At 54.0% G+C, this 27,931-nt stretch overlaps 1 protein-coding gene across 7 annotated transcripts; it reads right to left on the bottom strand.

The window, feature by feature from the left end:
* On the bottom strand, window positions 1-27,731 carry FLOT2 (flotillin 2). 7 transcript variants are annotated; one of them, XM_075013294.1, is made up of 11 exons: window positions 27,596-27,731; window positions 19,350-19,431; window positions 15,672-15,762; window positions 7,182-7,305; window positions 6,671-6,789; window positions 6,079-6,192; window positions 5,878-5,997; window positions 4,249-4,463; window positions 3,827-4,010; window positions 3,398-3,547; window positions 1-2,993 (listed from the first exon to the last, which is right to left on the bottom strand). In XM_075013294.1, exons 1-11 carry the CDS (start codon window positions 27,642-27,644, stop codon window positions 2,955-2,957), a joined length of 1,287 nt encoding a protein of 428 aa, XP_074869395.1. In that variant the 5' UTR covers window positions 27,645-27,731; the 3' UTR covers window positions 1-2,954. The 7 variants fall into 7 exon arrangements, with proteins under 7 accessions (XP_074869395.1, XP_074869394.1, XP_074869400.1 ...); XM_075013293.1 differs by lacking the exon at window positions 15,672-15,762 and adding an exon at window positions 12,979-13,069; XM_075013299.1 differs by lacking the exon at window positions 15,672-15,762 and adding an exon at window positions 12,979-13,069 and having other exon boundaries at window positions 27,627-27,661.
* Between the last annotated feature and the right edge of the window lie 200 nt (window positions 27,732-27,931).

Raw genomic sequence — 27,931 nt, 5'->3', positions numbered from 1 at the left:
GCCAGTGCAGCACAGTCACGCTGCCTCTTTATTATACAGCATGGAACGCAGCAGCATGCGGCACGCACAATTTACATGCAGATATGAATGGCCTTGGCAGGACAGTCTGCGCCTGGTCTGCCCCAGCAAGCCCGTCCCAGATATACAGAGCAGTGCACTGGGGGCTCAGGTGCTAGCCAGCCCATGGACCCGCTCCTACTGCTCCTCCTGCTGTCCAGCCAGCTCCTCCGCCCCCGGGAGCAGAGCTCCTGTCAGCCCAAGATTCCTTCAGTCACATTTCCCCATTGAAATCCTGTGGGACCCCCGGCACCCGGCCTACACATCCCATTGCATCCTCAAATCCTGCCACCCGGCTCCCACGGAGGAAGGGGCCTGCCAGGGCGCACACAGCTGGGACAGGTGCCCCTGCTCAGAGCAGGAGGTGGGAAGGCAGGCGGTTGGCCCGGACGGGAGGGCCCAGACCGCAGCAGAGTCCCTGCAGCCCACATGCTGAGGGTGCCGGGGCAGGGAGGGGTAAGGAATGTAACAGGGCACAGGGGGCACCGGACTGGCTCTGGGGAGCCCCCTATGACAAGGGAAGAAATGGGCGTCCCTGCGCTGCGCACGTCCGGGCAGGATTCTCATGGAAGGTGCAGGAACAGAACGGCTGGGGCCAGGGGGGAGAACTGGCACAGGCCCTGGGGCAATAGGTCTGATTCTCACCAGCGCAGCCCTCGGTTAACTGCCCAGGGCACCGTTATTTTGATGCTGATGGGCCAAGCCTCCCTGCACGCCCCAGCCACGCCCTCTCCCTTTAATCCCCCAGCCCTATGGCTCAGATCAGCTCTGGCCAGGGAGTGAACATTTGGCCTCAGACCACAGCACGTCCCGCGCAGGGTCTGGCTCCGCTCTGCCTCCGGCATTGAGCAGGGCAGGCGTGGGGGGGCTCCCGGAGGGGTTTCAGGCAGCACTGAGCGCGCAGGGTGGCTGGCACAGCGTGCTCCTGCACCCAGCTCCACGACCAACACCTTCCCACACAACCACACAGGGAAGGGCCCCGGGGCCCTGGGCGTGAGGCCCTCCTCCTGCTGGGGGGTGGGAGCCACATGCCACTGCAGCCAGTCTGAGCCGGACAAGCTGCCCAGGGAAGAGGAGCTGGCAAGGGAGGTACCTCTGGGGAGAGCCTGGGCTGCCACTGGCAGTAGGCGACCCTTTGGCGGCAGCTCGGGGTCCTTTGGCCGCTTGGCACCTACAGCAGTGGGATGGGTCATGTCGAGGGGCGGGCACGGCTCTGCAGGGCCTCATTCACATTGCTACACTACAGCCATGGGACAAAGGAGGTGCCTCCCGCTGTACCAGCCCTGTTCCTGCAGCGGGGCCAGCTACCACCCTGGGCACTCTCATGCCTCACCAGAGGGCCCCCGCAGCGCCTGAGGAGTGGAGCTGCTGTGTGTCCGAGAGCCAGCTGCCCCTGCAAGCCATGGAAAGGAGCCTGGCACAGCAGGGGCTATGGCGGATCAGGGCCATGGGCTCACCGTTATTAACACCACCACCAGCCAGCACCTGACTCAGTCCCGGAGCCCCCGGCCGGCACCAAAACCACCTGCTCGCACCCGGCCAGGCCCGCGCCACCATCCCCTGCTGCTCCTCCCTCAGCGGGAGTGCTAACAGAGCAGCCAGTCCTTGGACCAAGTGCACTGGCAGGGCCTGGAGGCACCAGCCGCTCCACAGCCCCTGGGGAGCAAAGGCCTCAGCACGCCCAGCTCCCGCCAGCCGCAGCGTTCCAGGATGCGCTGGCAGCAGCGGGGCCGGGCCAGGCCAGGCCGAGCTGCTCCCACTGCCGAGAAGCTGGGCAGGGGCTGCGCGTACAAAAGGAGCCAGCGAAGCCCGTCCATGAAGCCAGCCAGCTTCCCGCAGGAGCAGCTCTTCTCCCAGCGTCAGGCAGGGGCTGCAACGCGGCCGCAGGCTGCTGCCTGACACGCTGTGGCTGCCTCCCCGCAGTATCCTGGCTGGGCGGGCAGCTGCCTGACACACACCAGGCAGCCTGTCCTCAAAGCTCCAGCACCTGCCATGCTTCCAGCCACACTGCTCGGCCCTGCCAACAGCCGGGAGAGGACGCGGCGCCCACCGGGCAGAGCTCCCCCAGCTCTCAGGCAGGCTCTGAGTGGAAATCTGCCGGGGGAACGTCACCGTAACCTGCCCGGCAGGGACACTGGGAGACAAGCAAGCTGCGGAGGGACTGTGGCCCCTGCAGCATGGCCTGGCAAAGGCAGGGCCTGAGACCTGAACCCTGACTGTGCAGCTGGCTGGGTGCATGGCAGCAGGCTCGGGGCTCGGGACCCAGCCCCCTCTCACTCCTGGCCTGGCCCCTTCAGACCACACGGTGCTCCTGAGAGCTTGGCTCAGTGCAGTCTTACTCACTTGTCTTCTGCCTGCTCTGGGGTAACATGCAGGGGAGGTCAGCCAGCAGTTAGCACAAAAGCAGCGGGACTCGCTACATCACATTTGTAATGGGCGGAGGAGAGGACACCGGGCTCAGGACTCTTCCAGCAGCTCCACGCACTGAGCGCTGCAGGAACAGGCTTCTGCCAGGAGGACACATGCAAACCCCTCTGGCTGTGCTCCTCCCCGGGCTTCCAGCTCCCCGCCAGCCTCTCTGCCCCACGCTCCAGACAGAGGGCCAGAAACATCAAGGCACCAAGACTGCCAGCCCAGACAAGCTGCCAATTGCACCAGTGGATTCGGGTGACGCTCCGGACTAGTACGACACACAATTATACTTACAAAGTAAATTCCCCTAGAAAGAAAAAAGGGCAACTTCACATGCGTCGTTCTGGCCCTACAAAATAAGGCACCAGAGCTTAAAAAGGAACCTCCAATTGTCTCTGATAGAAACGGGTTTCCCGAGTGTTAAAGGCAGCTGATGAAAGAGTGCATAACGGGTGTCGTCTTCACTAGCTTTGGACTGGGCCGCCTCAGGCCTGGGCCCCGGTGGCTTTCTGGATCAGGGGGATCTGTGGGGAGTGGGAGAGAGAAGCTGTTAAGGAGAGCTGCAGGGGAGCTGGCTGCCCCAGGCCCTCCAGCCAGCAGAAAGGCTGGGGAGAAAGAGCCTTCCAGAGAGTGACGACATCAAGGGCGCGTTTGAGCTCTAAGGGGCACTGAAGCCCTGCCCCCACCACCATGTGGGAAGAGGTCTCCTTCCTGGAGCAGCAGCCAGGACTGTGGGGACACCAACTCCGCATGGCGAGCACCTAGCAGTGTTGGCCAAGGAGGTGCAGCACATCCTCCATCCGACCTCACGTCCAGGGCTTGGAGAGGGGCTGGTGCTGTGGAAATGGAACATACCACAGAGGGAGTCTGGGGCAGGTCTCCTGCAGGGGGAAGAGGCCTCGGCTTTCCCGGCGACAGCCCTGCTCACCTTTGACAGGTCGACCCCAGTGAGAGCGTGCACGGATGCTGGGATCTCAGCCAGCAGGCGGGTCAGCTCCGATGTCACCTTGTTATTGTCTCCGCTGAGGATGACAATCTCATCCACTTTGGCCAGCGGAGCCGCCACCTTGGCGGCGATCTGTGGAGACAGGGCAGGGCACCGGGGTGAGCAACAGGCGGGGGCGGCTCGCCAACTTTCTGGCCAGGCTCCCAAAGGACTCAGCACAGAACTGCAGCAGCAGGCGCATCCCGACGAGCGGAGAGGCTGAGCACGCGGTCCGGCCCAGAGCTTACCCGCCAGCGCGCACGGGCTGCCTGGGAAGGCGCCGGCACTGAGCCCCATGTGCACTCGCAGCAGAGCTGCGCTGCGTTTGCCTCCCACAGAGCGCCTGACAGCAAGGGGCTGAGGGCCGCTCACCTGGGGCAGAGCATCCAGCACCAGCGCTAGCTTGGCCGCGTCCCCGTACTGCTGGTAAGCCTCCGCCTTCAGCTTCATCTTCTCGGCATCAGCTTTCCCAAGGGCTTCAATGACGGCGGCCTCAGCCTCGCCGAGCTTGCGGATCTTTTCTGCTTCGGCCTGCGCAACAAGGACCTGCTTCACCCTGGAAGGGGAACAGCCCTGCTTGGTAGGAACCGAGGGCCAGGCTGTGTAGCAAGGCCCTGCCCCGAAAAACATGGCTCCAGAGGGGCACTGAGGGAAGGCCTGAATGACCCCCGAGAGCCTAGCTAGACCACCCCCGGGGATGGGCGCTGCGCTCTGGGACCACCACACCAAGGTGGCTGCGTTCACTGCCATGCACCTCTGGCTCTGGGCACAGCACCAGGCCGGAGGCCACTCACTTCTCTCCCTCGGCGATCTGCTGCATGCGGTGCGCCTCGGCCTCTGCCGGCCGCTTGACAGTGGCAATCAGCTCCTTGTCCATGCGGACGATCTCCTTCTCCTCCACGTCGATCTGCTTCCGCCGCTGCACCACCTCGATCTCCATCTCCTCCTGGCGGATCTTCTGCTGCTCCCGGGCTCCCTGCAGCTCGTAGGCCAGCTGGGCCTCTGCCATCTGTGCATGGAGACAGAGGTCACAGCTGGCTCTCCAGGGGCGCAGCCCTGCAGCTCACAGGCCAGCTGGGCCTCGGCTGTCTGTCTGCAGAGAGGTACAGGCCACAGCCGGCTCTCCAGGGGCTCAGCGCACAGAGCTGGTTGCTCTCCTGCCCACGCCTGGGTGAGACCTCACAGGCAGGAAGCAGGGAACCGCTCCCAGTGCTGGCTCTCTCCTGGGCACCCCAAGCTAGACAAAGCCAAAACTCCAGCGACTGCACAGCACCTGGGAATACTGGTGGGATGGAGCTCAGCTCCCTCCTCTCCCAGGTCCCAGTCCCTCCCCGAGAGGTGAGCCTGCCTGTCACTTGCGGCAGCGCTGCCCTGGCTGGCCCCAGCGGGGTAGAAGCGCAGCTCCCTGGACTCAGTCCTGACTGCACCTGGCTCCCAGCAGGACAGCTCTCCCTATGGCAACTGAGACCACTGCCACGCCCGGGACTCCAGCCCTGCACCACCTGCTGAGCTAGACGGGTGGGAAGAGGGGCCTTTACCGCCCCCGTGGAGAAGCTCGGCCCAGGGCCCAGCAGCGGATGGGCGGTGCCAGCTTTCGCCAGCCGTGCACACAGGCTGACCTGGGGACAGCTGCCTGAGCAGCGCAAGAGCCAGCCAAGAGGTGGCGACTGCTCCCCCTGGAAATCCGGCTCCATGCGGCAGCGTCCTTGGCTGATGCTCTTCCCTCCTGGCGGGGGCCCTCCGTCCCACCCCGGGAGCTGCAGCGGCAGTGAGGCGCTCGGTCTACCTCCCAGTCTGAGCCAACTAGTGCCAAGCAGGCTTGGGGGAGCCGCATCCTGCCCCTTGTGAGGCTCTGCCACGCCCCCTCCCACACTCCCTGCTGGCCCCCAGTAGGGCAAGGAGGGACGTTCTGGGAGAAGCACTCAAAACGGTGCAGGTCAGGCACTGCCCATCTGTGCCCTTGCTCCCGCTCAGCCGTGCCCAACCTTGCACCACATTTCCGCCCCCAGCAGCCCGGGCCCACTCCCAAGCACCTGTGCTCCTCTGGGCCATGCTCCAGCTGGCTCCCACTTGGGGAACCTGAGGCTGCTGTCGGCCTGTGGAACTGACCCCACCTCTTCCTGCCCCTTATGAGCCAGCCTGTTCAGGTGCTCTGACCTCCCTCCCCTTGCAGCGTACGCACAGCCCTCGGCACATCTGCAACGCTGCCAGGCCTGGGGCACCAACAGCTTCTCAAGCAAAGGACCTGCCAACGCTGCAACCAGCCCACAACGTGGCACCTACAAACTGGGCTGACAAATGGCTTCCTCAGCACATCAGCAGAGGAGCGACGGGGGACCCAGGAGCAGGGTGGCCGGCAGCCCCACCACAGCCGGGCTGAGTCAGGAGCCCAGCCAGGCGGCGACGGGGGAAGGACTCCTCACCTTCATGTTGATCTCCTGGCTGAAGGCTGCTTTCTGCATCTCAAAGGCCCGCTTGGAATCGGCCGTTTTCGTGTCCGCCATGAACTTGACGTCCAGCATTTCCCTCTTGCACTCGGCCTCCTGCGGGAAGGGAGCACACCCTGCTCAGGCGGGTGGCCAGCACAGCCTGGAAGGCCAACGCGGGAGCGCCAGGGAACATACCCGAATGCCGGCGTCCCGCTCCGCCTCGGCCACGCCAATGTCGGCGTCTCGCTGAACGGCAGCCGTCTGCGTCTTGCCCAGGGAGCTCAGGTATTCCACCTTATCGTACACGTCCTAGGCAGACGCAGAGATGTCACAGGCACCTGCCGCTGGTCACTGGGTCCCGGGCCCCCCCTCCTTCCCACAGCCCCTGTGCTCCGGGGGTAGGCGACCCTGCCTGGCCAGCCTGCCACCTGGAGACACCCATGGGGGAAGCTTTGCACACTGAGGAGGGCAGAGGAGATGTCTGTGCAAGTCCCTTGTGACTCCTCCTGGTTCCCGCTGGCACCCCCAGTGGGGACCTGCAGCTACGGTGGCAGAACTGGCTCTGCTGGGCACTCAATGCCAACTCTTTGCAGACACCCAACTGTACGTACGGTCCCTATTTTACAGCAGCCTGTGCCCTGGCTACAGGGGCACTGCAGCCAGGCCCAGGCACACGCAGCCCTGGCTTAGACACCTTTCCACAGCCGCCAGTCTCCGCACAGGAGTCAGGACCCCCAGGTTCCTGTCAAAGAGCTCGGCACAGTGGGTTCCCCTTGCCCAGCTGTACCTTGATGGTAAAGCTCAGGATCTCGATGCCCATGCGGCCCACATCCGGAGCTGCCACCTCCCGCACCAGCTTGGCAAACTGATCCCGGTCCTGGTAGATCTGTTCCACCGTTAAGGTGCCTGGAAAAAGGACCGAAGCCAAAGTGCTACTGCCTGAGCCACGGGGGCTGGGAAGCTGAGGAGGGGTCAGGGAACAAACTGCCCTGTGGTGCCGGCTGGCTGTGCGAGAGCTGGGGAGAGGGGGCTGGGTCTGGCTGAGATGGCGCAGGCATTTGCCCAGGCTTCAGCTGCTTGTCTGCAGCTCCATTTCACACCTTCCCACAAGGAGGAAGCTGCCAGAGGTGGGCGTTCAGAGCGCTGCCCCACAGGTGGCTGAAAAGCCAGCCCTGCTTCTAGCACTGGAGGGACGCCGCCCCTGAGAGCGGGCAGCAAACGAGAGCCCACGAAGCCAGGGGAACGTCATGCAAAGCCTGGCTCCTGCGACAGCCACAGCAGCTCTCCTCACACCGCACCTAGGATGGATCGCAGATGCCCCTCCAGCGTCTGCAGGACCACGTTCTTCACGTCTTGGACGTTCTTCCCCAAGAACTGCTCACAGGCCACAGCCAGCAGCTCCTTCTCCGTCATGATCTTCACCTGGCGACGGAAGAAAGAGCACAGTAAGCGACAGGGCAGGCGCCCGGCGGCAGCACTGCCACCGGGCTTGCAGCACTCCACAAGATGGGGCTGTTTCCTTCTGCACACCAACAGCACGGCTGCAGCCAGGCAGCTAAGGATGGGCGGCCGCAGGGAGCAGCAATGGAGCACAGAGACCAACCTCTCCAAGCCCACGACTACGGTTGGCTGCTGCAAGGCAGATCACTGCCGTTACCTCCACAGCAGGGCCAGTGATGGCAGGTGACTCCACTGGCTGTTATAAATGGCCAATGCAATGGCAGATCAGTGCACACACCAACTGCACCCGATCCAACCCAGACAAGCAAACAGTACAGCACCGGTCACCTGATCAAAGTCACCATTACGCTGCTCATACCCAGATAGGCAGCAGAGGGGTTTGCACAAGGAGCAACGTACGATGCCCTTTTAATTATTTTCCTGCTTCCTGCCTGTCCTTCCACAAACAGGAACGCCACAGAGCGAGAAAAGCCCAGAGCTCTCGCAAGAGCACTTGGAAAGCAAAGTGCCGTGCAACTTTCCTCGTGAGAAACAGCGCTGGGGGGTGACTGCGAGACTCAGGGTTTGCTGGGCTCTGGCCCTGCCCACGGCTGGAAGTGTGCAAGACAAGCCTGTGAGCAGCTCCCACGGTGACCTCGACCCGTCATGGTAGCCCAGGCTCACCCCAGGGAGGTGAGAGAGTCATCTCGCCAAAGGGCCTGGTCACAGAGCTCACCAAGGAAGCCACAATTACCGCAACGAGGTCACTGGTCAGACAGGAAGTCCCCTTGCAAAGCAGGGAAGAGGTCTTGCTCTAGTAACACCCAAGGGTTCAATTCCCAACAGCCTAGGGCACCCAGACCTCCCTCCGCCTGCTCTGCGCACCCCCCACTACTGCTCGGCAGCAGAAGTGCCCGGCGGCCCCAGCAGCAGCTCTGGTGAGTCACCAGCATTGAATGAGAACTGGGGGAGGACGGGGCATTTATTTAGCTCGGGGATAACATAATCTGGCGAATATATAAAGACGACCACCACAAGTGTGGCAATCTTTGAACTCCTACTGGACACCGCTGTGTGAAATGGAGGGAAAAGTGGCATTTCCTTTGTACTCTCTCCACCCCACTGACGGCTGCACACACCTCTATCAACCTCTCCGGCTCCTCTTCTCTCAGAGGACTAGTCCAGGCCTGTTTAACCTCCTCCGACAGCTGATGTCCCACACCCCTCGTTGTCTCCTCTCCCTTTCCAGCTGGAACAGGCCCTCTCTGAGACGGGATGACCTGCCCTGCAGGCAGCATCCCAGCTGGGAGAGTTCCCCTGTTGCCAAGAGAGCTGGTAGTCCTTTCCCATGAGATGGGTAACCACGAGCCCTTCCCTGGGGCTGCGCAGCCACGCAGAGGCCATGCACAAGTCAGCGGCGTAGCACGTTGAGCCTGGGGTCAGACAACGGCACTTCTGAGTGCCACAAGTAATTTTACAGCCTTAGCAGCACGACGTACAGCATCAAAGATCAACTTCCACCATGTGCCTCCCTGCAGCTTCCCTTCCCTTCCCAAACAGGTAACAGCCCTTCCAGGCAATCCAGCCTCTGAATCCCCCGTGCCGCCAAGCCTCCTGGGTCTGGCCACTGCTCTTAGCTCTGGGTCTCAGGTGCACTCCCAGATGGAGCCCCCATGTGTGAGACTCCTCTTGGGCAGAAGGACCCTACAGAACCAGTGCCTCACCCTCCCATGCCCCAGCTGCTTTGACACGTTTACCCAGGGTCCACCTTGCTATGGAAGAGCTGGTGTCCAGAGGACACAGCAGTAAAGCCAGGGGCGTCAGCATCACAAAAGAACCTCCATAACCACCAACAGTTAAGCCTCAAAGAGCACGAGAGCCACAGATTTAGGGAAAAACTCAGGCGTGCTGCTCCTCCAGCCCCTATGTGATCTCACCACTCCCTGGAGTCCTGGCTTTGGCCTAAGCCTCCTTCAGACAGGTAGGTCTTTCTGCCAGCTCGGCTTTGTCTTTTGAATGCAATGGCCACATGGCCCCTGCCTTACAGGACCCTCTCCTTAGCTACAGGCTCTCCTCGGGGCTGGCCAAACAGAGAAACCGCAGCTGGCCCAGCTGCCTGTTCGGTTGCTGTGCAGGGAGCTGTGCTGGCGGCATGTCTATCTGTCCAGTACAGAAGAACCATTTGGAGCTGATGGCCCTGTGGGGAGTGCCCCACCCAGCAAAGCACGGTGCAAGAACAGACAGCCCTTCTCAGGGCCAGACCGGTTCTTCCAACACCCGTTGGGGGCCGGGGGGGGCGTGGGAGTTACAGAACAGAAGTGACACGACATTTACAGTCAAAACAGCATTCCTAAAACAAATGGTACCTGCGATTTGACCCTGGCACATGCCCACATCTGTCACGCTGCACTGCCACAGCAGGGGGGTTTGGCCAAACACCACTGGAACAATTAAAGGAATTTTCAGCAAGCATGAGGGCAAACGGCCTCTGCACCGAGTCCCATTTTAGCCAGTCCATGGGGTCCTACTACATTCATGGTCCATTTTCATCAATTTCACAGTCATGGGATTTTAAAAATTACAATTCCATGGTTTCACTCTGAAATCGCATAATGTTGTAACTGTAGGGATCCGGACCCAAAGAAGAGTTGTGGTGGGGGGTTGCTAGCTTATTGTATTGGGGGTGCAGGACTGCTAACCTAACTTCTGTGCTGCAGACACTGTCTTCAGGGCTGTGCGTCTGACTAACAGTGGCCCTCCTCTGGCTGCCCAGCTCTGAAGGCAGCAGTATGGCTGGCAACACCACAACCCTGCCAGAATAACCGTGCGACACCCGGCGACACCTACTTTTGGTCAGAACCAAATTTGCTCAAGCTGGGGGTCTCCTCCATGACATCTGATTTCTGGGGACAGACCAGATTTCACTGCCCATGGTGCATGTTTCATAGCTGCAACTTTGGTGAGGCCCTATGAATCAGGGTTCCCACCCCCAGGTCAAACTGGCAGAAGGCACAGCATCAAATGAGCATGGGCAAAAGCCAGCAAGCTGCCCAGCTTAGCACAAGAGTACAGAGCAACACACGAGGCACAACACTGGTGTGCCCCAAAGCACCTCACTGACACAGAAAGAGTTAAATGGCCACTGCTTGCTGACTTTCGTTTCAAAGTGTTCTTATTTAGGTAACACACAAACATCTCCGAGTACTCACCCAAAGAATCACACTTGTTTGCTTTCTGCACCCCTTAGTTTGGAGATGGCAAACGAACTAGTCAGTTTCACTTTAGAAAATTACACTAAAACTCCCTTCATGCACCTGTACCACACTGGGGTGGGACAACGCAACACACAGGAAAAAGGATGATTTACTTTAGAGAGACAAATATTCCTATAACTTTATGACGTTCCAAAGGAAAGGCCTACTTTGTAGGACCCCTCACTAGGGATGTAAAATCCTGTTTGATTAGTTAACTGATTAACCAATTAAATGGGTGAAGGCTGGGGAGCTGCTCTGGCCAGGCTGGGAGAGCCATGGCTTGTGGCACTCCCAAGACCACTGCAGCCCAGGGCTCCTCTGGCCTGGCTGGAGCACCCCTCTCCTGGGCCTGTTGCAGACAAGGGTTGCTCCAGCCACACTGGAGTGCCCCCACCTGTGGCGGGCCCCACAGGGCTGGAGCAGCCACCTGCCTAAGGTGGTAGGTGAGGGGGGCCACATTTCAATCCCTACCCATTAACTGTAACTAGTAACTGATTAACATCCCTACCCCCCACATCAGGCTTAAAACCTACACGAGCTATACCTGACCTGAGGAGTCCATTAAATTTATACCCCAAATTGTTCAACACCCTTAAAAATGAGTTCTTGTTCCAGAGGACATCAACATATTTTTATTGGGGTTCCTATTTCTGCAAGCAATCCCAGGTGCTATGAAAAGATATCAAATAAATCCAGTGAGCGCTGCACTGTGTTTTAAAATGAGACATTCAGCAGTGAGCACCATAGCAAATGCTGAATCAGTTGGTATTGCAGTCAGCTCTCCGCTGTAGCACTGCCACAGTAAAGCCCCAGTGACAATCTGAGTTTCTTTGGCAGTAACCTAGAAAGACTGCTGCAGAATTAGGTCAGAGGGATGGTTTGCAACATGAACAGTGGCTATGAAAACAGAGTCTCTGGGTGTAGGAGGTCACACTGCAAGGTGCACAGCTACATGCACTTGGTCCTCACTTTAGCCCAGAACGTAAGAAATTCTGTGGTTATGTGAACATGTTAACAGTCAAGCAGAAATGAATGACTGAAATATAAGAGCCAACAACAGCACCGGGCCAGCACCCTGCATGTGCAGGGCTCAAAGAGCTTTAACGACTTCCTCCATTGTCCCCCGCAAGGCAGGCTGGTGCTACTCCAGTTTTAGCGAGACTGCCACACAGTGGTTAAATGACTTGCCAAACATTGTACAGGAAGCCCAGAAGAGAGCTCCTGTCCCTGTGGCTACAGCTGATCTCTGATGACTGAGGCACAGATACGACCATTCTGCTGCACATGGCGGCCTGGAAACCCCCAGCGTGATCATGTTTGATATAAAGAAAACTCTGAGACACCACTGCTACACTGCAGTAGAGTACACACAGCAGCAGACTGACAGTCCAATTCCATGGGCTGACACACCACTGCCACTTACATTGCTAGGAAATGGAGAGAAATTCACTGAAGTCCCCACGTCCAACAGCTGCAAAAGTAGTAGATGATGTGGTCCCTGGCTAGCAGAGTAAACATCTGGCTTTTTGATGCCTGGCCACAACACACATGACCAAAAACATGGAGTAAAACTCCTTAGACTAACTGCTTGTGATACATAAAATGGGCCTGTATCCTTTTGCTTTCACAGTAATGTAATTGTGAACACACTATTTACACAAGGAACCATGTACAAATCTACAGTTAAATGCACTTTGAGAACAATTTTTGCATGAATCACTTTGTCCAAGTTTATGTTCAACTGAAAGACTGGCTGGGCGGAGCTCCAAGAGGCCTTGAGGCATCTTGCTACTTGAACAGGCAGCAAAACTCAATCCCAAAACGTGCCATTTCCCTCCAGGAAGCAGACTATGCATGCTGGAAATAACCCCCAAGTCCACATCTTGGCTAATTTTTACACCTGTGAAAAAGCAGGAATTAACCATTCATCCATATACAACCAATACATTTCCTTCACATCTTGCAAGGTTCACCATAGTCTGAATTCAAGTGAAACATAAGAGGCTTCTGAAACGTGTTTTGTAAAAGGAAAACCAGAAGAAAATGGTTCAGTTCTGGGGAATGATAAGCAGAGCCCAAGGAGAACCATGGCACATGACGGGTTTTAGAAGTAGCTCGCGTCCCCAATACACTGCCCGTGGTATGAATGGTATGAATAAACGAGGCAGGACTCTGGAAAAGGAGCTGTGATTTTGTGGAGAGTGGAAGAAGTCACATTCCTCCCTGGCTCCATGGACATGCCATGGTATGAACCAGTGACAGGAACAGTGCTGTCATCCAAGAATTCATTTCAGAGCAGCTAACCTCTGTTCCTGGACTACAGCAACCTTCTAAGAGGAAAACATTAGGTCGGTCGGTTAGAGACATGCATTCCTGAAACGATGTTTTGGAGTTACTGTACCTGTGCCACACCTGTGACAGTTAAAGCTACCCCCTCCGCCGTCTCTACGTCCTCGCACCTGGGCTGTAACGTCATTATCTCTAGGGAAATCCTGCCAAAAAACGTAGAACATTTGCACGTTTCCAGGTAACACACGGTCAGCTTTTCCCCTGCACCTCCTGCCCCAGGCTACCTGCCACACTCCTCACAGGTAATGTAAAGGATGCTATCCAGTGACGCAGATCAGAGATGTCATTTTGGCCACAGAAATAAGACTTTCAAATAACGCTCAGACATTTTCTACACAGAGAAAGGCCTGGAGCCAGATGAACAAGATCATGTGACCCCCCGCTGAGCTGATCCGCCAGGTAAACTAACCCCAAGGGACCCTCTGTCTAAAAGCTCATGTGTTACACACTGCTCACTAGAAGGGCAGCATACAAACAGCTTGGTCAGTGTCATTTGTTTTAAAAGAACAGGATCTGACTGAGAAAGCTCAGATTTCAGGTCTGTAATGGGAATATCTACAGAGATACCACAATACCCCTGCGGACCCCACAGGCTCAGACCTTCGTCAAGAAGTACTCTAGGGAAAGGGTTCCAGCAAGAGACACAAGCACACATTCTGATCTGTAGCCATCCTGCCCGGGTGTTGATCTTTTAAATAGCTCATGTCCAGGCAATGAACCCCATACGAAGCGCTGCCCCACGCTGGGTGCATGAGTTTTGTATTTCTAACCCAGATGTAGATCATTGCTGCAGCTCCAGGGATCTAAGTTAGGGATGTTAATGTTTAACTTGTTAAACGGTGGGGGCTGGAGCAGCCCCCTTCCCACCGTGGGAGCACCGCCGGCAAGAGCGCACCGTCTGCAGCGAGCCCAGACGCACCGTGGGTGGAGTTCTCCAGTCTGGGTGCAGCAGCCCCTGTCTACAGCAGCGGGGCCGCTCCAGGCTTCTTCACTTGCCCTCTCCATTTAATCAGTTAACTTAATGTTTAACCAGTTAACTAATTAAATGGGATTTTACATCCCTAATCTAAGCCGTCTTTCCTATATCCTCTGTGACTCAAGGCTGACGGAAAGGGACAGCTCTTGGGCCTCCAGGGCCACACCTACTCCTCAATATCAGCCAAACAAAAGGAACCTTAAGCTACTGGGCTGTGTCTAATCCAACCCCTTCTCCTCTTTGTTCCTCTCAGCAGAGCCCTGCTGGTTAGGACCAGAGCGCGCTGGCAGAGTGAGTATGCAGGAGGGCGAGAGTGGTGGATTACAAGAACAGAGGATGCTGCCTACAAGGAGTTAGGCAAAACCACAGAGCTGTGTATCCTATTCAGATACAGCTAATCCAAGGCACAGAAATTCTGAAACGATTGCTGGCAGTATGACCTGGCCAGCAGCCCCCACAAACCAGCTCTGAAATTGAGGTGGCGCATCAGCTCATGTGCATAAAGTTCAGGCTAGGCAGTAGTACCCACTGAATAAGCCACTCTGCTGTTCTGGGAAGTCATTTGAACATACGGCAGCGAGTCCGCACTCTGCAGTCATCCTAATTAAACTGTGCTGCATGGTGCATGCAGTTGGTACCAGTGCCACCTGTGTTGACACCCACGACTGCATTTCACTATCTGTACAAGGCTGTAGATGTGCTAAGAACACTTAGGCTTGGTCTACGTTGGACATTACCATTGACTGCAGATACACAATAGCCATAGCTAGAATTGTGTATCTAGAATTGATGTATTTGCAGTCACTGTAAGGTCTGTCACCACGGAGGTAGGCTGATGGGAGTATTTCTCCCATTGACCTGTGTTACTCCTGGTGAGAACAGGAGTTGACTGTGCACGTCAGAGAGATTGACTTTGTGTATCTTTACCAGACAGGTGAAATCGAACTCCAGGAGATCAACCCTGAATGTGCTGAGCTGCTGTTAAGTGTAGATGTACCCTAAATCCTCCCGCTTCTGTGAGCTGTAACAAATGGGGCAGAGTCCTCCAGGGCTGCTGTAGCTACAGCATACAACAGCCCTTAGGGCGGAGCAAGACTCAGCCCAGTGGGAGGTATAAAGAAACTCAGCGATAAGTAACAGGCAGTTATACAGCTGCTTTAGCCGCTACACAAACATCAGTCAAATGTGAAGCAGAATACAATGGGCTCGTCCCAGACTGTGCTTTTAAAACACAACCATGTTCAGGGTGGCCTTTGCTCCACGTGGGAAATGGAAGGGCTCGGTTGAATCTCTCAGCTCATGTCTGGGAGCGAGTCAGTGGTTTCAGGACTTTCACATGCACAGGCTTTAACGTGAACAGCAAAACCCCTACATCCCAGTTTGCATCTCACATGAGCCTGAGCTGCATTTGGTTGCAACTGACATGCAGCATGGGCTGCACGACTGTTCTCCCGTGGTCCACGGTGAGGTCCATGCCACCAGAGGAAAGCGTGCAGCCCGGAGAGAATGTCTGCAGCATTACTGAAAGGCGCAGCCTGGCAGTCAATTTGGAATACGTCAGCAGCATCTCTCCACATTACCTGCAGAGCTGTGGCGAGCACCACAAGGCAAAGACCAGAGAGGGGGGCCAAAGAGGAGGGTATGGAGATCTAGCTGTTGTCTCACTAGAGGAAAAGTTAGTTTTTCTGTCATCCTGCGGCTGCTGCTCCATGGAACAGAAGGGAGAGAAGAAGGTTAGACACAAGGTTAGGAAGCTGGTGGGTTATTACCTGTGCAACCCCTGTTACGTACAGTGGGACCCCCTCCGACGTCTCAATATTCTCACAGCGACAGAGGATGGTCATAACCTCCAAAGACAGTCTGAGCAGCGGTAAATAAGGGTAGGACAGCAAATACACAAAGCAGTTACCAGAGAATCATGGACACAATGCAAAGGACAGACGGGACTTTTGGGTTTTCATTTTCCCCTCTCACCTCCCACGTCTCCCCCTGCCCACTCCCCATTTCCAAGCACTGCCAGGCACATAGCCCTTGGACACACCCCAGTCTGTCTCTCTGCCCCGGGGAGTTGCCACGATCTGGTAGCTATGCTTAGACTGCATTGGGGTAATAAGTTCTGATCTGAAATTCTGGCTGTAAACTATGTATTTAGATGTTCTGCAAAACAGAAGCATCCTGCCACCAGGTCAGTGCTGCCACAGTTACTGAGGGATAGAGCCCCTCTTGGGAAATCTATTTTTTTTTTAAGAGAATTTTCAATTTTGCCAAAAATTTTCTTTTTCCGTTAGGAACATGAAGCGACAGCGCCTGGAAGGCTCACGTCCATTTCATTTTCTTCCTGCCAGGCCTTCTGGCTACCTGCTGAAATACTCCACTCCGGACTTCCACATTTGGAGCTCCAGATTTTCTGTCAGCGGGACGATTGCAAGGCTGTTAATTTGTGCCCTGAACTGGGATGAAACGTTCACAACTTTCTGCAGGACGGACATTCTGCCTTCTGACCAGCAGTAATTACTACTTCATTTTCCCGGCTGAGAATCATTTTGGCCACTGTGTAACGAATGCAGTTGCCCCCTCTGGAGATTTTCTAGTTCAAGAGAAAGAGTCTGATGCCCCCACACAAATGTGAAAGCAGCAAGCTACATTACCTACACTGCTTGGAGAGTACTAAGGAGGAGTTGACTCTTGAAAGAAGAGCCGAACCCTTTGCTCAGATCTTGATCTGCATCGTAAGGTGTCCCTGAGCTCTCCGAAATGTGTGTAACCGGAGCCATTTACACTGCGAACACAGCAGCGCAGCTGTAAGGTACACCCAGTAGCCACAAGAAAGCTCTGCTGCCAACAAAATAAAGCCCTCCCCAAAGAGTGGCAGTGGTTTTCTTGGCATGAGCTTGCCTGCCGCTGGCAGAGTGCTGTCCACACCAGTGTGTTTCATCAGTAAAACTTCTGCCAGGCCGGAGGGCGGATTTTTCATACCCCTGACGGACAGACGTTTTACTGGTGTTAGCTCTGTGGAGAGCCAGCCTGAGCCCACGCACCTCTTGTGATGATCTGGGAACTCGGACTCTTAAGTTAACAATTAACATTTATATCGTGGCAACATCTGAAGGCCTCATTTTACTTAACAGCACCCAAACATTTTGTTAACTATAATCCCTCCCTGCCCTCGAATCACCCCACATTTTTACTCTTTAGACAAGTCCTCAGCTCTTGAATAGGTTTATTCCTTCTGCATCCAAGGCCCCAAGCCCTCTCTCTGGGGTTTGTCAAACAGGGATCCATTTAAACACGAAGAACAGATGCCATCTGTTCAAACAGTAACTCTTCTCCCAAGGCCTGCACGCTGGCAGACTTCTGAAACTGTCTGAGGAACAGCGTGACACCACTGAAAACCCCCCAGAAGCAACAGTGCTGCTGGGCTTTTCGAGAGCCACTAGAGGGTCCCTGTTAAAATGGCAAGCAAGAGTTGACAGTCTCCACATGCAGTCAGAGTGCTGCAGTGCCATGGGCCAGTAAAAACCTAAGAGTGGCAGCCAGCAAAAGAGGATCCATTACAAGGGGTGTGCAGTGTTTCCCTGTAAGTTGAGTGTGTGGGCAGCTGCCCAGGAGAGATTCAGGTGCTGCTCATCTGATTAACAAAGTGCCCACAGCTCCCCACATGTGCTTCTACTGGTGGTGAACTTCTGCACATGTCTGGGGGCACATAAAATTTATTCCACCCTTGGACTGAGAAAATGAAAGGGCGCAAGGGGGGCGTGAATCATTTGCAAACAGCACTGGATGAGAGCTTTCTGTACCCACAAGCCACCTGACCCACCGCTTAGCCCAAAGCTAAGGGCATCTAAGACAATGTGTCATTTCCATTACAAAGGAGGTGCACAGCGAGGACAGCAACATGCTAACTCCATCCGACAGTGGCAACACACCAGCAGGGAGAACAAGTGAGGAGGCCAGGCAGTGCGGATTAACAGTAACCACTTAGCCATCACTCTTCTCGCAAAACCAAAAAGTCTCGTCCTCCTTTCCCCCGTTAATTCTAAGAAACGTGGAGAAACCCCAGCGGGTCAGTTGGGTGCAATGACTGTGTTACCTACTGAGACATTCCCAAGGACCTGCAGACCAAGCTGTGACGTTAGGACAACGGCAGCACTATCACAGCGCGTTAGTTCAAAGACGGAAGCAATAATAAACAGCAAGCCAAACGCATGGCTGGGAAGGGAAGAGAAAGGGAACCCCTAGGTTTTGAGCAGAAACGTGGGCCAACCCCCAAGTAAGGGTGAGAGTGTCTGAAACTACGGAGGGCAGCACACCTTTAGGGACACAGACTTGAGTAAAAGAACGACATTGCTCCTCACTCCATCCCTCCCCTGCACGTTCTGTGCCACCCGCAAACCACCAGCCCCTTGCCAAAAACACTGGCTTGGCAGCAACGGCCCCACAGAGCTGCAACATTTACTGACCAGCAAACCAAACCGGTGGGCCACAAAGAAAGACCAGCCCCCACTGCAAAGCGCCTCTAGGACATCCCCTTGGCAAAGTGGCAGCTGCTTCCTGGCGGCGGCACTTCACTTGACAGCCAGGGGAAGATCAACAGACAGCTCTGCAGCTCCCCGCAAACTGACTGACATTAGCAATGTGGGAAGAAATAACATTTCCTTTAAGTGTAGACAGGGTGCCTCCGAGTTTGGTCTGATTTGAGGTAGCTGGAAAAATATAAAAATAAACGAAGGGGGAGGCATAGCTACAAACTTTTGCTATCATTCACAGAGGTGGAAACTGGACAACTGCCTGGGGGGAGGGACATACTTAAGTGCAAGTCACCATGTCCCTGTGGAAAACCACTTGAGTAAAAGTACCCAGAAGTGCAAGCCGCTGCACTTTTGCTCAAGCAACTTTTTGGGTACTTTTCCCACCTCTGATTTCACCATGGTATCCAGGAATCTCTGTGCAAATGCGGCTGGTGCGTCAGGTTATCCTGAGAACACCAGGCGATGAGGGTCCTATTTTGAAGATGACAACATTACCAGGTGGAATATTTGAAACAGCAGGAAATTCCTCGGAGCATCACAAATACCCTCTGTACCTGGAATTCCCAGATGCAGGGTTGCAGGAGGCTAATCCCAGAGGGCTGTGCAGGTGATAGCGACCCCAATAAGTCATCATGAATGAGTGTAATTAGATCTCATGCTTCAGGACATTCCTCAAGGGCCAAAAACGACCGTCACTCCTTCCATCACTTCTTCTCCTACACCCCTATAGCGCTTTGGAGAGGGGCTGGAGCTTTCTTTGAAACACCAAGCGTGGGCCATGGCTGGAGGCAGGGTTCCAAGCTTGATGAGGCTGATGGTTTGCTCTCGTTTGGCCAATTCTATGTTCCTAAAGGTGCTGCAAGTAGCCTGAAGGTTTACACACCCCAATGATAAGCAACAGGAGAGAGGTTCCCTTACCTTTGTGTGTCAGAAATGCACCACCAAGCCCAGGCCCAGCCTCCGAACACATACTGCTTTAGATCAGAGCCACAGCAGCCTCCTGCAGCACAAGCAGAATGCACAAGTAGGTTAGAGTTGCACACACAGATCCCCTCCCCCAGCCAAGTTACAAATCAAAATGTGCCTCTGAACAGCCCTCCCCTCCATGAGGAGCCAGACTAGCAATCTGCAAAAGAGCAGAAAACAATTGCTCAGGCCTGGGAAAGCCAAGGCAGAGGGCAGCTTCCGGACAAACGGCAGCCTTCGGGGATACTGGCCCTTCTACCCACAGGGGCCAAAGAAATTAATTCTGCTAGTTTTCCCCAATCTTCTTGAAATCACAGCAACGTACTGACAACATGCAACTGAGGCAACGGCAGAGCAGGCGAGCTAACTGCACGCAAATCCACAAGGCACAGCACATGAAGAACATCTTTTCTGAAGCCCTCTGGCCGGTGGTCTCCTGAAATCCTGTCAGAGGTTAAGTGCTTAGCTGGGTACTCGGTTCCCCATACAGAACCACAGGCAACATATTACAGAAATAGGATGAGGACTCCTTCTCTGTGTAGAATCAGGAAGCTAGCACCCCCTTTGCCTCTATCTCAAAGCTCTCTTCACAAGGTTAATGTCTGAAGGCAACTTTTCGGTATAATCCTATTCAAGGTACGATAAAATGTTTGTTATTTGCCATGCTGAAACGCAACAGAGTGAAGGTGTCTGTGTTCCAAACACAGGGTGAGTTGTTAATAACCCAGGCTTCTTTCTTTTCACATACACAGAGTGTTATCTCACAAACACCTTATGCTTCAGCCTTCTAAAGCAACACAGTTAGAAAAAACACCAGCATATGCCAAGCCATTGACAATACCTGCTGCTTTTGGCTCAGGAATATTAGGACATGCCAGACTTTGAAGGTACAGCTCAGACACAACTGCTTGCAAAAGTTGCTTACCCCTGTGTTTTTACCAGTAACCCTTTTTGTCAGGCTCAGGTTTCAGATCTGAAACCAGCGAATTTAAGAGACACTAGTGTAGAGTTTTGTTTTGATCACTACTTGTACATGTCTTATTCTGCCACCCCACAGCCAACGTGCACAGCAGCTGCTGGAAGAATATTCTGCCAAATTGGGGAAGACAAATGACAGAACTGCACTTAAAAATTACATCAACCTGGTTACATCCCTGGGAGCCGTGAAAAATTGCATATCCTGTGTGCCACTATTAGAGTAACATAACCACCCATGGGGAGGTGGCTAGGAGGACAAAAGAACTGCCTGTCTAGCTGCTGGCTCTGCGAGAGCTGGATTTGAGAAGCCCCTTCTGTGGCAGTAGGGCGTACCTGCGCTGTGGGGCTGCAGCGGCTCTGGTGAACACATGCCCTCAGAGAAGCTGATTGGCATGACAGGTCCTAAAACAGATTCAAAGGAATGGCATCAAATCTCTCTTGGAGGAGATGAGACCGCTTGCTCAGCTAATCAGCCCAGGATTTCTTAGAACGTACCGTGTTGTCTCTTACTCTCATTCTCTGTCTGTCAACATTCTAGATAGATTCGCCTCCCAGAACCACACCTCACTGAGCAGAAATGGCAGCATCTGTCCCTTCAAACAGAGGTTATTTTGTTTCACACATAAGGCAAGAAAATACCCTGTTTAGAATAGTCTCCAGACTGAGCAGCCCCTCACCAGAAAGCACAGCTGAACATTTCATGCACAGCAGATCTAGTGACTTGGCATGCTGTTCAGTAAAATCAGTCTGCTTGTAACAGTGTCCAAAACAGGAAGAGGAACACTGAACGTTGTAAGAAAGTTAATCTGAATTTACTAATGGAAGTGAACTGCCAGGCAGGAGCTTTTTAATACCAGTTGTGCATCTGGGCGTGGCAGACCCCTATGTTGGTAAAAGAACGAATGGGATGAACAAATTGCTTTAAACAATCTTGCCATCTGCTCCCCAAAGATTGAGTGAAAAAGTAAAAAAAAAAAAGTCAATGTGAATACTTCAAAAATCTGGACAACGAAGCCGAGCAGAATGAGATCTTGCAGAGAAACCTCCTTTTCCAGCTATAAAACGCCCTCTTTTCTTCAAGCCTGGGCCTCAGAGCTACCTGGCTATCCCTTACACAGAGCACCACACCTTTCCCAGCAACACAGGACACAGCCAGCTCTGTGATAAAGGGAGACTAGGTGACAGACAGCAGTTTTCTGCTGGGACTCTACAGAGGGAAGCATTCCCAGAGCCAACAGAAACTAGATAGCCTGTTCCTTGCGAGATCATCCAATTAGGTTTATGATTAGTTTTTGATACACTAACATGAAATGCTTCAAGGAGACCCAAAATGGCACTTTGCACTAGCCACTCTAAGTCACACACAAGAAGCACCAGAAGCCCATCGGGGAACAGGAACACAAGGCCAGAAACAACAGCGGATAGCTCCACTGCACCTGGAAACAAGCCTCCCAGCTGTTGACAGCAAGCTAAAAACAGGCTGCTCCCGCTGCAGAGCGTACAGACTCACTGAGGCCTGTTCACAGCAGAGGTCCCCTCTCAGTTTGAGGCATTAACAGGTGTGTACAGTCTGCTGGCTTTGCTGAGAGAGCCTGTCAATGAGCCTTAGCCTTTCATTCTGGCTGCTGTATTAGGGAGTTTAACCATTCAGGATGGCAGCTGCTCCCACTGGGAGGATCTCTGTGGATCACACCCTCTTCCAGTGACTGCCTGGAGACTGTACAATGATGGGAGGGAGAATCAAAATGAGCTGGGATCCAGAAAGCAGAGGAGAAAAGAGGGGCTAGGAACCCTCCCTCGTCTGCATGAAACAGCGTTTCTTGTTCCCTCTGACCAAGCTCTGCAGGCAAACAGACACCAAATCACATTGTTCTGGAAATGGAACGAATGGTCCCAGCCACATGGCCTGCTTATCTTTCAATTCAAATACACTTGGCTCCTTAGCCAAACTCAACAGAGCCCTCCCTGCTGGGAAGTGCCAAGAAAGGCCAGCACAGAAAACTTAGGAGCTGGTTAATAAATGAAAACAATTACTGATAACCATATGATAGGAGAGAACAGGAAACTGGACACAGACGCAAGAGGAAATTCATGTGCAGCCAAGTCAGAGTCCAGGCACAGATCAGTGTCAGAATCTGAGGATCTGGTATGAATCTGAGTTTACTCTGGTCTATATATGAGTTGTCCCAATGAAACTAAAATTAATTTAAACTGGCTTAGTTAAACCAAAGCAATTTAAAACTGGTTACAATTGATTAATTAGAACCTGTAACAAGCTAAACAATTGACTGACAGTTTTAAATAGGTCTATGCCGGGGTCTGCAATCAAAATAGGGAGAAAAGCCATTTTTCAAATTCAGTTACAAAATCAATAAGTCAAGAGCCACAGTACATGTGAACACGAAACACTCCTTAGAAAATAATGCTTAACTGTACTTTTTGTGACCCCTGTTTTAAGAGCAGTGCACACACAATGATTTGTATCAGAAAGTTTAAGTTACTACTATCCCTGGATTGGAGAGCAAATGAGGACAAGGAAGACACTGTGCCTGGGGATAGGCTCTTAAGCAGGAAGGAGCAATGTTTGCATCAACCCTACCCACCACACTCCCAGGTTTAACCCGCCTCACCCCCAAGACCAACCCATCTGTGGCGCTGGCTGAGGAGTCTACGCCAGGTGGCCACATGCGCCCAGAGGAAGGCAGGCTGGCTTAGGGGAGTTCTGCTGGCAGGGGTGAGTTGAGCCATGCCCAACGGAGGAGAATGGCTGCTCAGGTAGTAGGGCAAGTGAGAGGCACTCTGTGGCTCCCTGTCCTGCTGCTGATGAAATAATGGACCTAAATTCAGTGGGTTTAACGGCTGGATCCCTGAATATTTATTTCTTCTGTTTCAGCAGCAGCAGGACAGGGAGCTGCAAAGGAGTCAGAGGCTGCAGCATCCAGAGCAGCAAATGACTCCTTAAAGAGCTGCAGGTTGCCACCCCCTAGTCTATGCAGTGTCTGCACAGCATCTGCACGCTGTTAACTGACTTCAACACACACCTTGGAATGAACTGGTGCAACGTTACGTATAGATAAGGCCTTGTTAAAAAAGAAATCCAGTGTACGGCTTGAAGCCATAACAACAGCACGCAACATGACACTGAAAAGCTCATGCTAAATTCTTCCCCGAAACTAAAAGGAAAGGCCATAAGGCTATGTTAAGAAAATCATACATGCAAAGAAGCTATTCCAATTCAACAAGCACTTGACAAAGGAAACCTTTAATTACATCTGCTGCCAAAGGCTGCAATTCTGTCTCCTGGGAAAGGCGGGGTCTCTGAAGAATGCAGATTACTCAATTCGATGTAATTACTGAATAACAGTATTAAAGTTCGCCTCAGGTGCCTGTCACACTGCAATCTGCCTTGACAGGCTGTGGCCCTGCATACTGGACAGCAGCAAACAGGTTTCAGGGAAAGAACAGTACTGTGTCCGGTCACACTTCAAGATTCTTGGCTAATCACATTTATGAGGTTAAACAGATTATCAGGGTACTTTGCTCAGAGGAACATGGAAGCCCATTTATTTTAAAGACCTTTTGAACAGCTGACTGCATGAGGATGTAAAAACTTTGGTCTCATGAATGCACATATTCAGATGTGGAAATACGATTCCAAAGGCAAAACTTCTCCCATGCAGAGAAGACAGCCAGAGCTACCTATTCCCGCTTACTGTTATACCAAGCCTCCAAACTTCTTAGTTCATCTTCAAAGATAGGGAATTAAAGCATAGGTAGTCAGAAGATTATGGGAGTCCATATTTGTTCTCTGACCTACATATCATATTTGGAGGTAACAACTCTAAGAGGAGATATTTCTTCCAAGGAAAATAAGGTACATACAAGAATGGGTCTACCACCAAACAGGGGTGACCATTTTGCTGATGAACAGAATCCAGAACAATCAAGAGACAAGCAGAGGAAATACATGTCAGTATGGCAGTCGATACATTGAGTAATAAGTTCATTAGATGTTATTTACTGACTGCAGTGGCAGGTTTATGATTGCTCCGGTAAGAAAACTACTAACAAGGGCAGGTAGTTTGTGTGTAAGTATTACAGGGTCATAATTTGTGACTGGCAGAGTGCAGGAGAGCCACTCTCAGCTTAAACACGAAATAAGCCAGCCAAATAAACCCACCATTAACAGTGCAGTCAGCACATAGATAGTTTACACAATGGCAATAGCCAGATTGTCTAGAGAAATTCCCTCTTGCACTTTCCTGAAAAGCTTCAATAGCACCAGCGTCCTTGGAGAGAGTTCAGAGGCTCAATAACAGCCAGCATGGAGACTGCTGAACACAGTGTGGGACAGGTTTCAACATCTGTAGAAGACTAATTACCGAATGCTATGCCTGGCATGCTAATAACCTACCAGTTAGTCAAACCTAGGTCATCAAAGAGCTTTTAGTAACAGTGCAGCTGAGCCCCAGGCTGCACACCTGTTGCAAAGTATCCAGGAAAGAAAGACGCACCCTTAAGCACCCCAACTTTTCAGCCTGTTCACTGAGCATGGGATCAGCGGTCTTACGAATCAGGCAGATCTTTGCACAGCACATAGCCTGCTGGGCAGTGAAATACAAAGGCTATCTTTGATGACTGTCCAGAATACAGACCAGACCATTTTAGCCAGGGTTGATGTATTCATACAGAAGAATGCAGCAATGGTCATACTACTGGGTCAAACTTCTGACCTATCCAGCCCAGTGTCCTGCCTTCCAACAGCAGTCAATGCTAGATGCTTCAGAGGGAATGAACAGGTGGCTAGCTGCTGGGGGCCAACCTGTTCACGGAATGAAGCGGGGTGGTCACCCCAGGCCCTGCACTTGTGGGGGCTCTGTGGCAGCTGCCCTACCTATCCTATGGATGGGAGGGGAAGGATTACCTTGGGATGGGAAGGGGCAGGTGGCGATAGCAGCAGAGGGTCAGCTCCCCACAGAGAAGTGGGGCTCAGCAGGCCAGGACGGTGCAACAGAGTGGAGCAGGCTGCCAGGGTGAGGGAAGACAACCTCCAATTCCTGGCCAGGCTGGTCGGGGAGGGGGCCAGAGTGAGGAAGGGGCAAGGCCTGCAATGCAGGGGATTGCCCGGAGCCAGGGCTGTACTTGGGTTACTGGGGGGGTGCTGTTCCAGGCTGCGCCCCTCCCTTGGCTGTCAGAGTTAACTGACAGGGGCCATTCACCCTGTTAGCACATCAGAAAGCCTGATACTTACTAGAATGTTTACCAGTTAACCCCCATCTTGTACCCTGGGAGCAGATGTAACAACATGCTTGAGCCACCCATTGTGACCATCTCATTAGGCACTGTAACAGGCCTGTCCCCAAGGATTTACAGATCACTTAATATATCAGCTGGAAGTGACTGCCACCACCGCCTGCTGCAGATTCCAAGCTGATTTAACTGGCTGCAAACCAGGATGATGTAGTCTCCCCAGACGCAGCAACTGGAGTGGAACAGCCCTATCATCCTAACGTCTCCGCTGTAGCCCCCAGTGTTTGCTTCCTGCCAGGCCTGAGGAACGGTAATGAAGGGGGTCAGAGTCCCTATCACAAACCCTATCCACCAGCTCCACCACTAAACCAGCTGACAAAGATTTATGTTGCGCAGATAGAGCAAGTGAACGTCATTTGTAGATGCCCTAAATACTGCCCACATTCCAAGCATTCCCCATAGGTGCAGTGGAACCAGCTGCCAGGGGTGAGCAAAGTGGGAGGGTGAAGCTTGACTGGCTGTCAGGTCTCAGGCTCATCCATCTCGTTACAAATACCGAAGTATGTGACTCTTTTACGGACGTGTATTCACAGTTCTACACTGATTAATAGCGTTTGTACATTTGACAGACTCTTCCTACGCGTGCCAAAAGGGTTTTTTCCCCCCTTCACGTGAATATAACCAAAATGTCCATCGGTTTGGACGACAATAGCCAGGTGCGGGGGGGACCTGCTTACTGCAGGGACGAGAAGTGGGGCCAGTGTAAAAAGCTGGCCCACTCCTGACATACAGGATGCAGTCTCATGTATTGGTGTTTTAATACAAATCCACCTTTCGAAAAGGTGAGCCCAGAGCCCAGATCCTCGCCTACTAAGGCCTGGCCCTTCGCTCTGCACACTGCATTTGCCAGCGTAGCATGTCTGAAGTAAAGGCACAATCATCACATGACTTACCCTGATCAGATCAGTAAACAGCCACTTGCTGCTTCTATTGTTGCTGCCACTGGGCGATGAACGAGAGAAACAGCTCGCTAGCAAGGCTCAGCCTAAGAGAGCAACACCATGAAGCAGCAGTAATGGGCAGCAGGGGGACTACAGTGACTGAATACCAAACGATAGCTGCAGCCCTTGCTGTAAAGGGGAAGAGCTCACCTGCCCTTGGGGGTGGATGGGGGTCCTGTTCCCCCAATGCATTTGTGCCTCCCACTCTCCAAATCTTAATTGCTGAAGCTGGGTGCCCTCACTGACGAGCCAATGAGACCCTTTGAGGGAGCGAGCGAGCGAGCGAGCGCTCAGTGGTTTGAGCATTGGCCTTCCAAACCCAGTGTTGTGAGCTCAGTCCCTGAGGGGGCCATTTAGGGATCAGAAGCAAATAGGAAAAAAAAAATGGGGAGTGCTTGGCCCTGCAAAAAGGGCAGGAGACTGGACTCGACGACCTCCTGAGGCCCCTTCCAGCTCTAGGAGATGTGTACCTCCACATGTCCTCTCCTTCTGGGCCACCACCTGCCCATACCTGTGTCTCCGAGGAAAGGTGTCCTACCTGCATTCCAGGCCAAGCTGACACATCCATCCCCCTAGAACAGGGGGGCTCCCCCCTCACAAGACATTGCACACAGGGCTCCTTTGTCCTGCAAACTGCCCAGGAACACAGGCCGCCCCCCCGGGGAGGCCGAGCGCCCTGGGCAGCTTGAGACCAAAGCTCCAAGCCGCACCCCCACACGTCACCCTGGGCAGCGCAGCGCAGCCCAGCCCGTCCCAGGCGCACGGGATGGCGGCAGCAGCAGAACTGGCACCCTGCACTTAGCGCCACAACACACCTCGGAGCAGTGGGGCCCCCACTCGCCACCAACACCCCGTTCCACCTTCACACCTGCAGGGGCCCCCTCCCCTCCCCTCCCCTCCCCTCCCCCGCCGCGGGGCCCCCCGCGCTGCAGCCCCCCGTGGGGACCGGGACCCCGCCCCCGCCCCTACCTGACACCACCAGCGCCTCGTTGGGCCCCACCGTGTGGCAGTTGCCCATGACGCCGGAGGCACCGACACCTCCCGCCCGCGCGCCCGACTACCGCGGCGGCCGCGCCCAGCCCGTCCCAGGAGGCCGCGCGCGCAGGCCCCGCCCCCTGCTCCGCCGGAAGTGCGTCACCGCGCAGGGAGCCTTGTGGAGGCTGTCGCCGGGCGGGGCGTGTTGTGTGTCAGTCACTGTCCCAGAGCGCCGGGCGGGGCGCTACCACCTGGGAGTTGCTGTTGGGGGGGGGGGGGGCGCGGTCTGCCGGGCGGTACCACCCGGGAATTGTTGGGGTGGGTTCTATC

Source organism: Carettochelys insculpta, chromosome 19, assembly GCF_033958435.1.
Source record: "Carettochelys insculpta isolate YL-2023 chromosome 19, ASM3395843v1, whole genome shotgun sequence".
NCBI lineage: Eukaryota > Metazoa > Chordata > Testudines > Carettochelyidae > Carettochelys > Carettochelys insculpta.
This window is presented reverse-complemented; position numbering and strand designations above follow the sequence as displayed.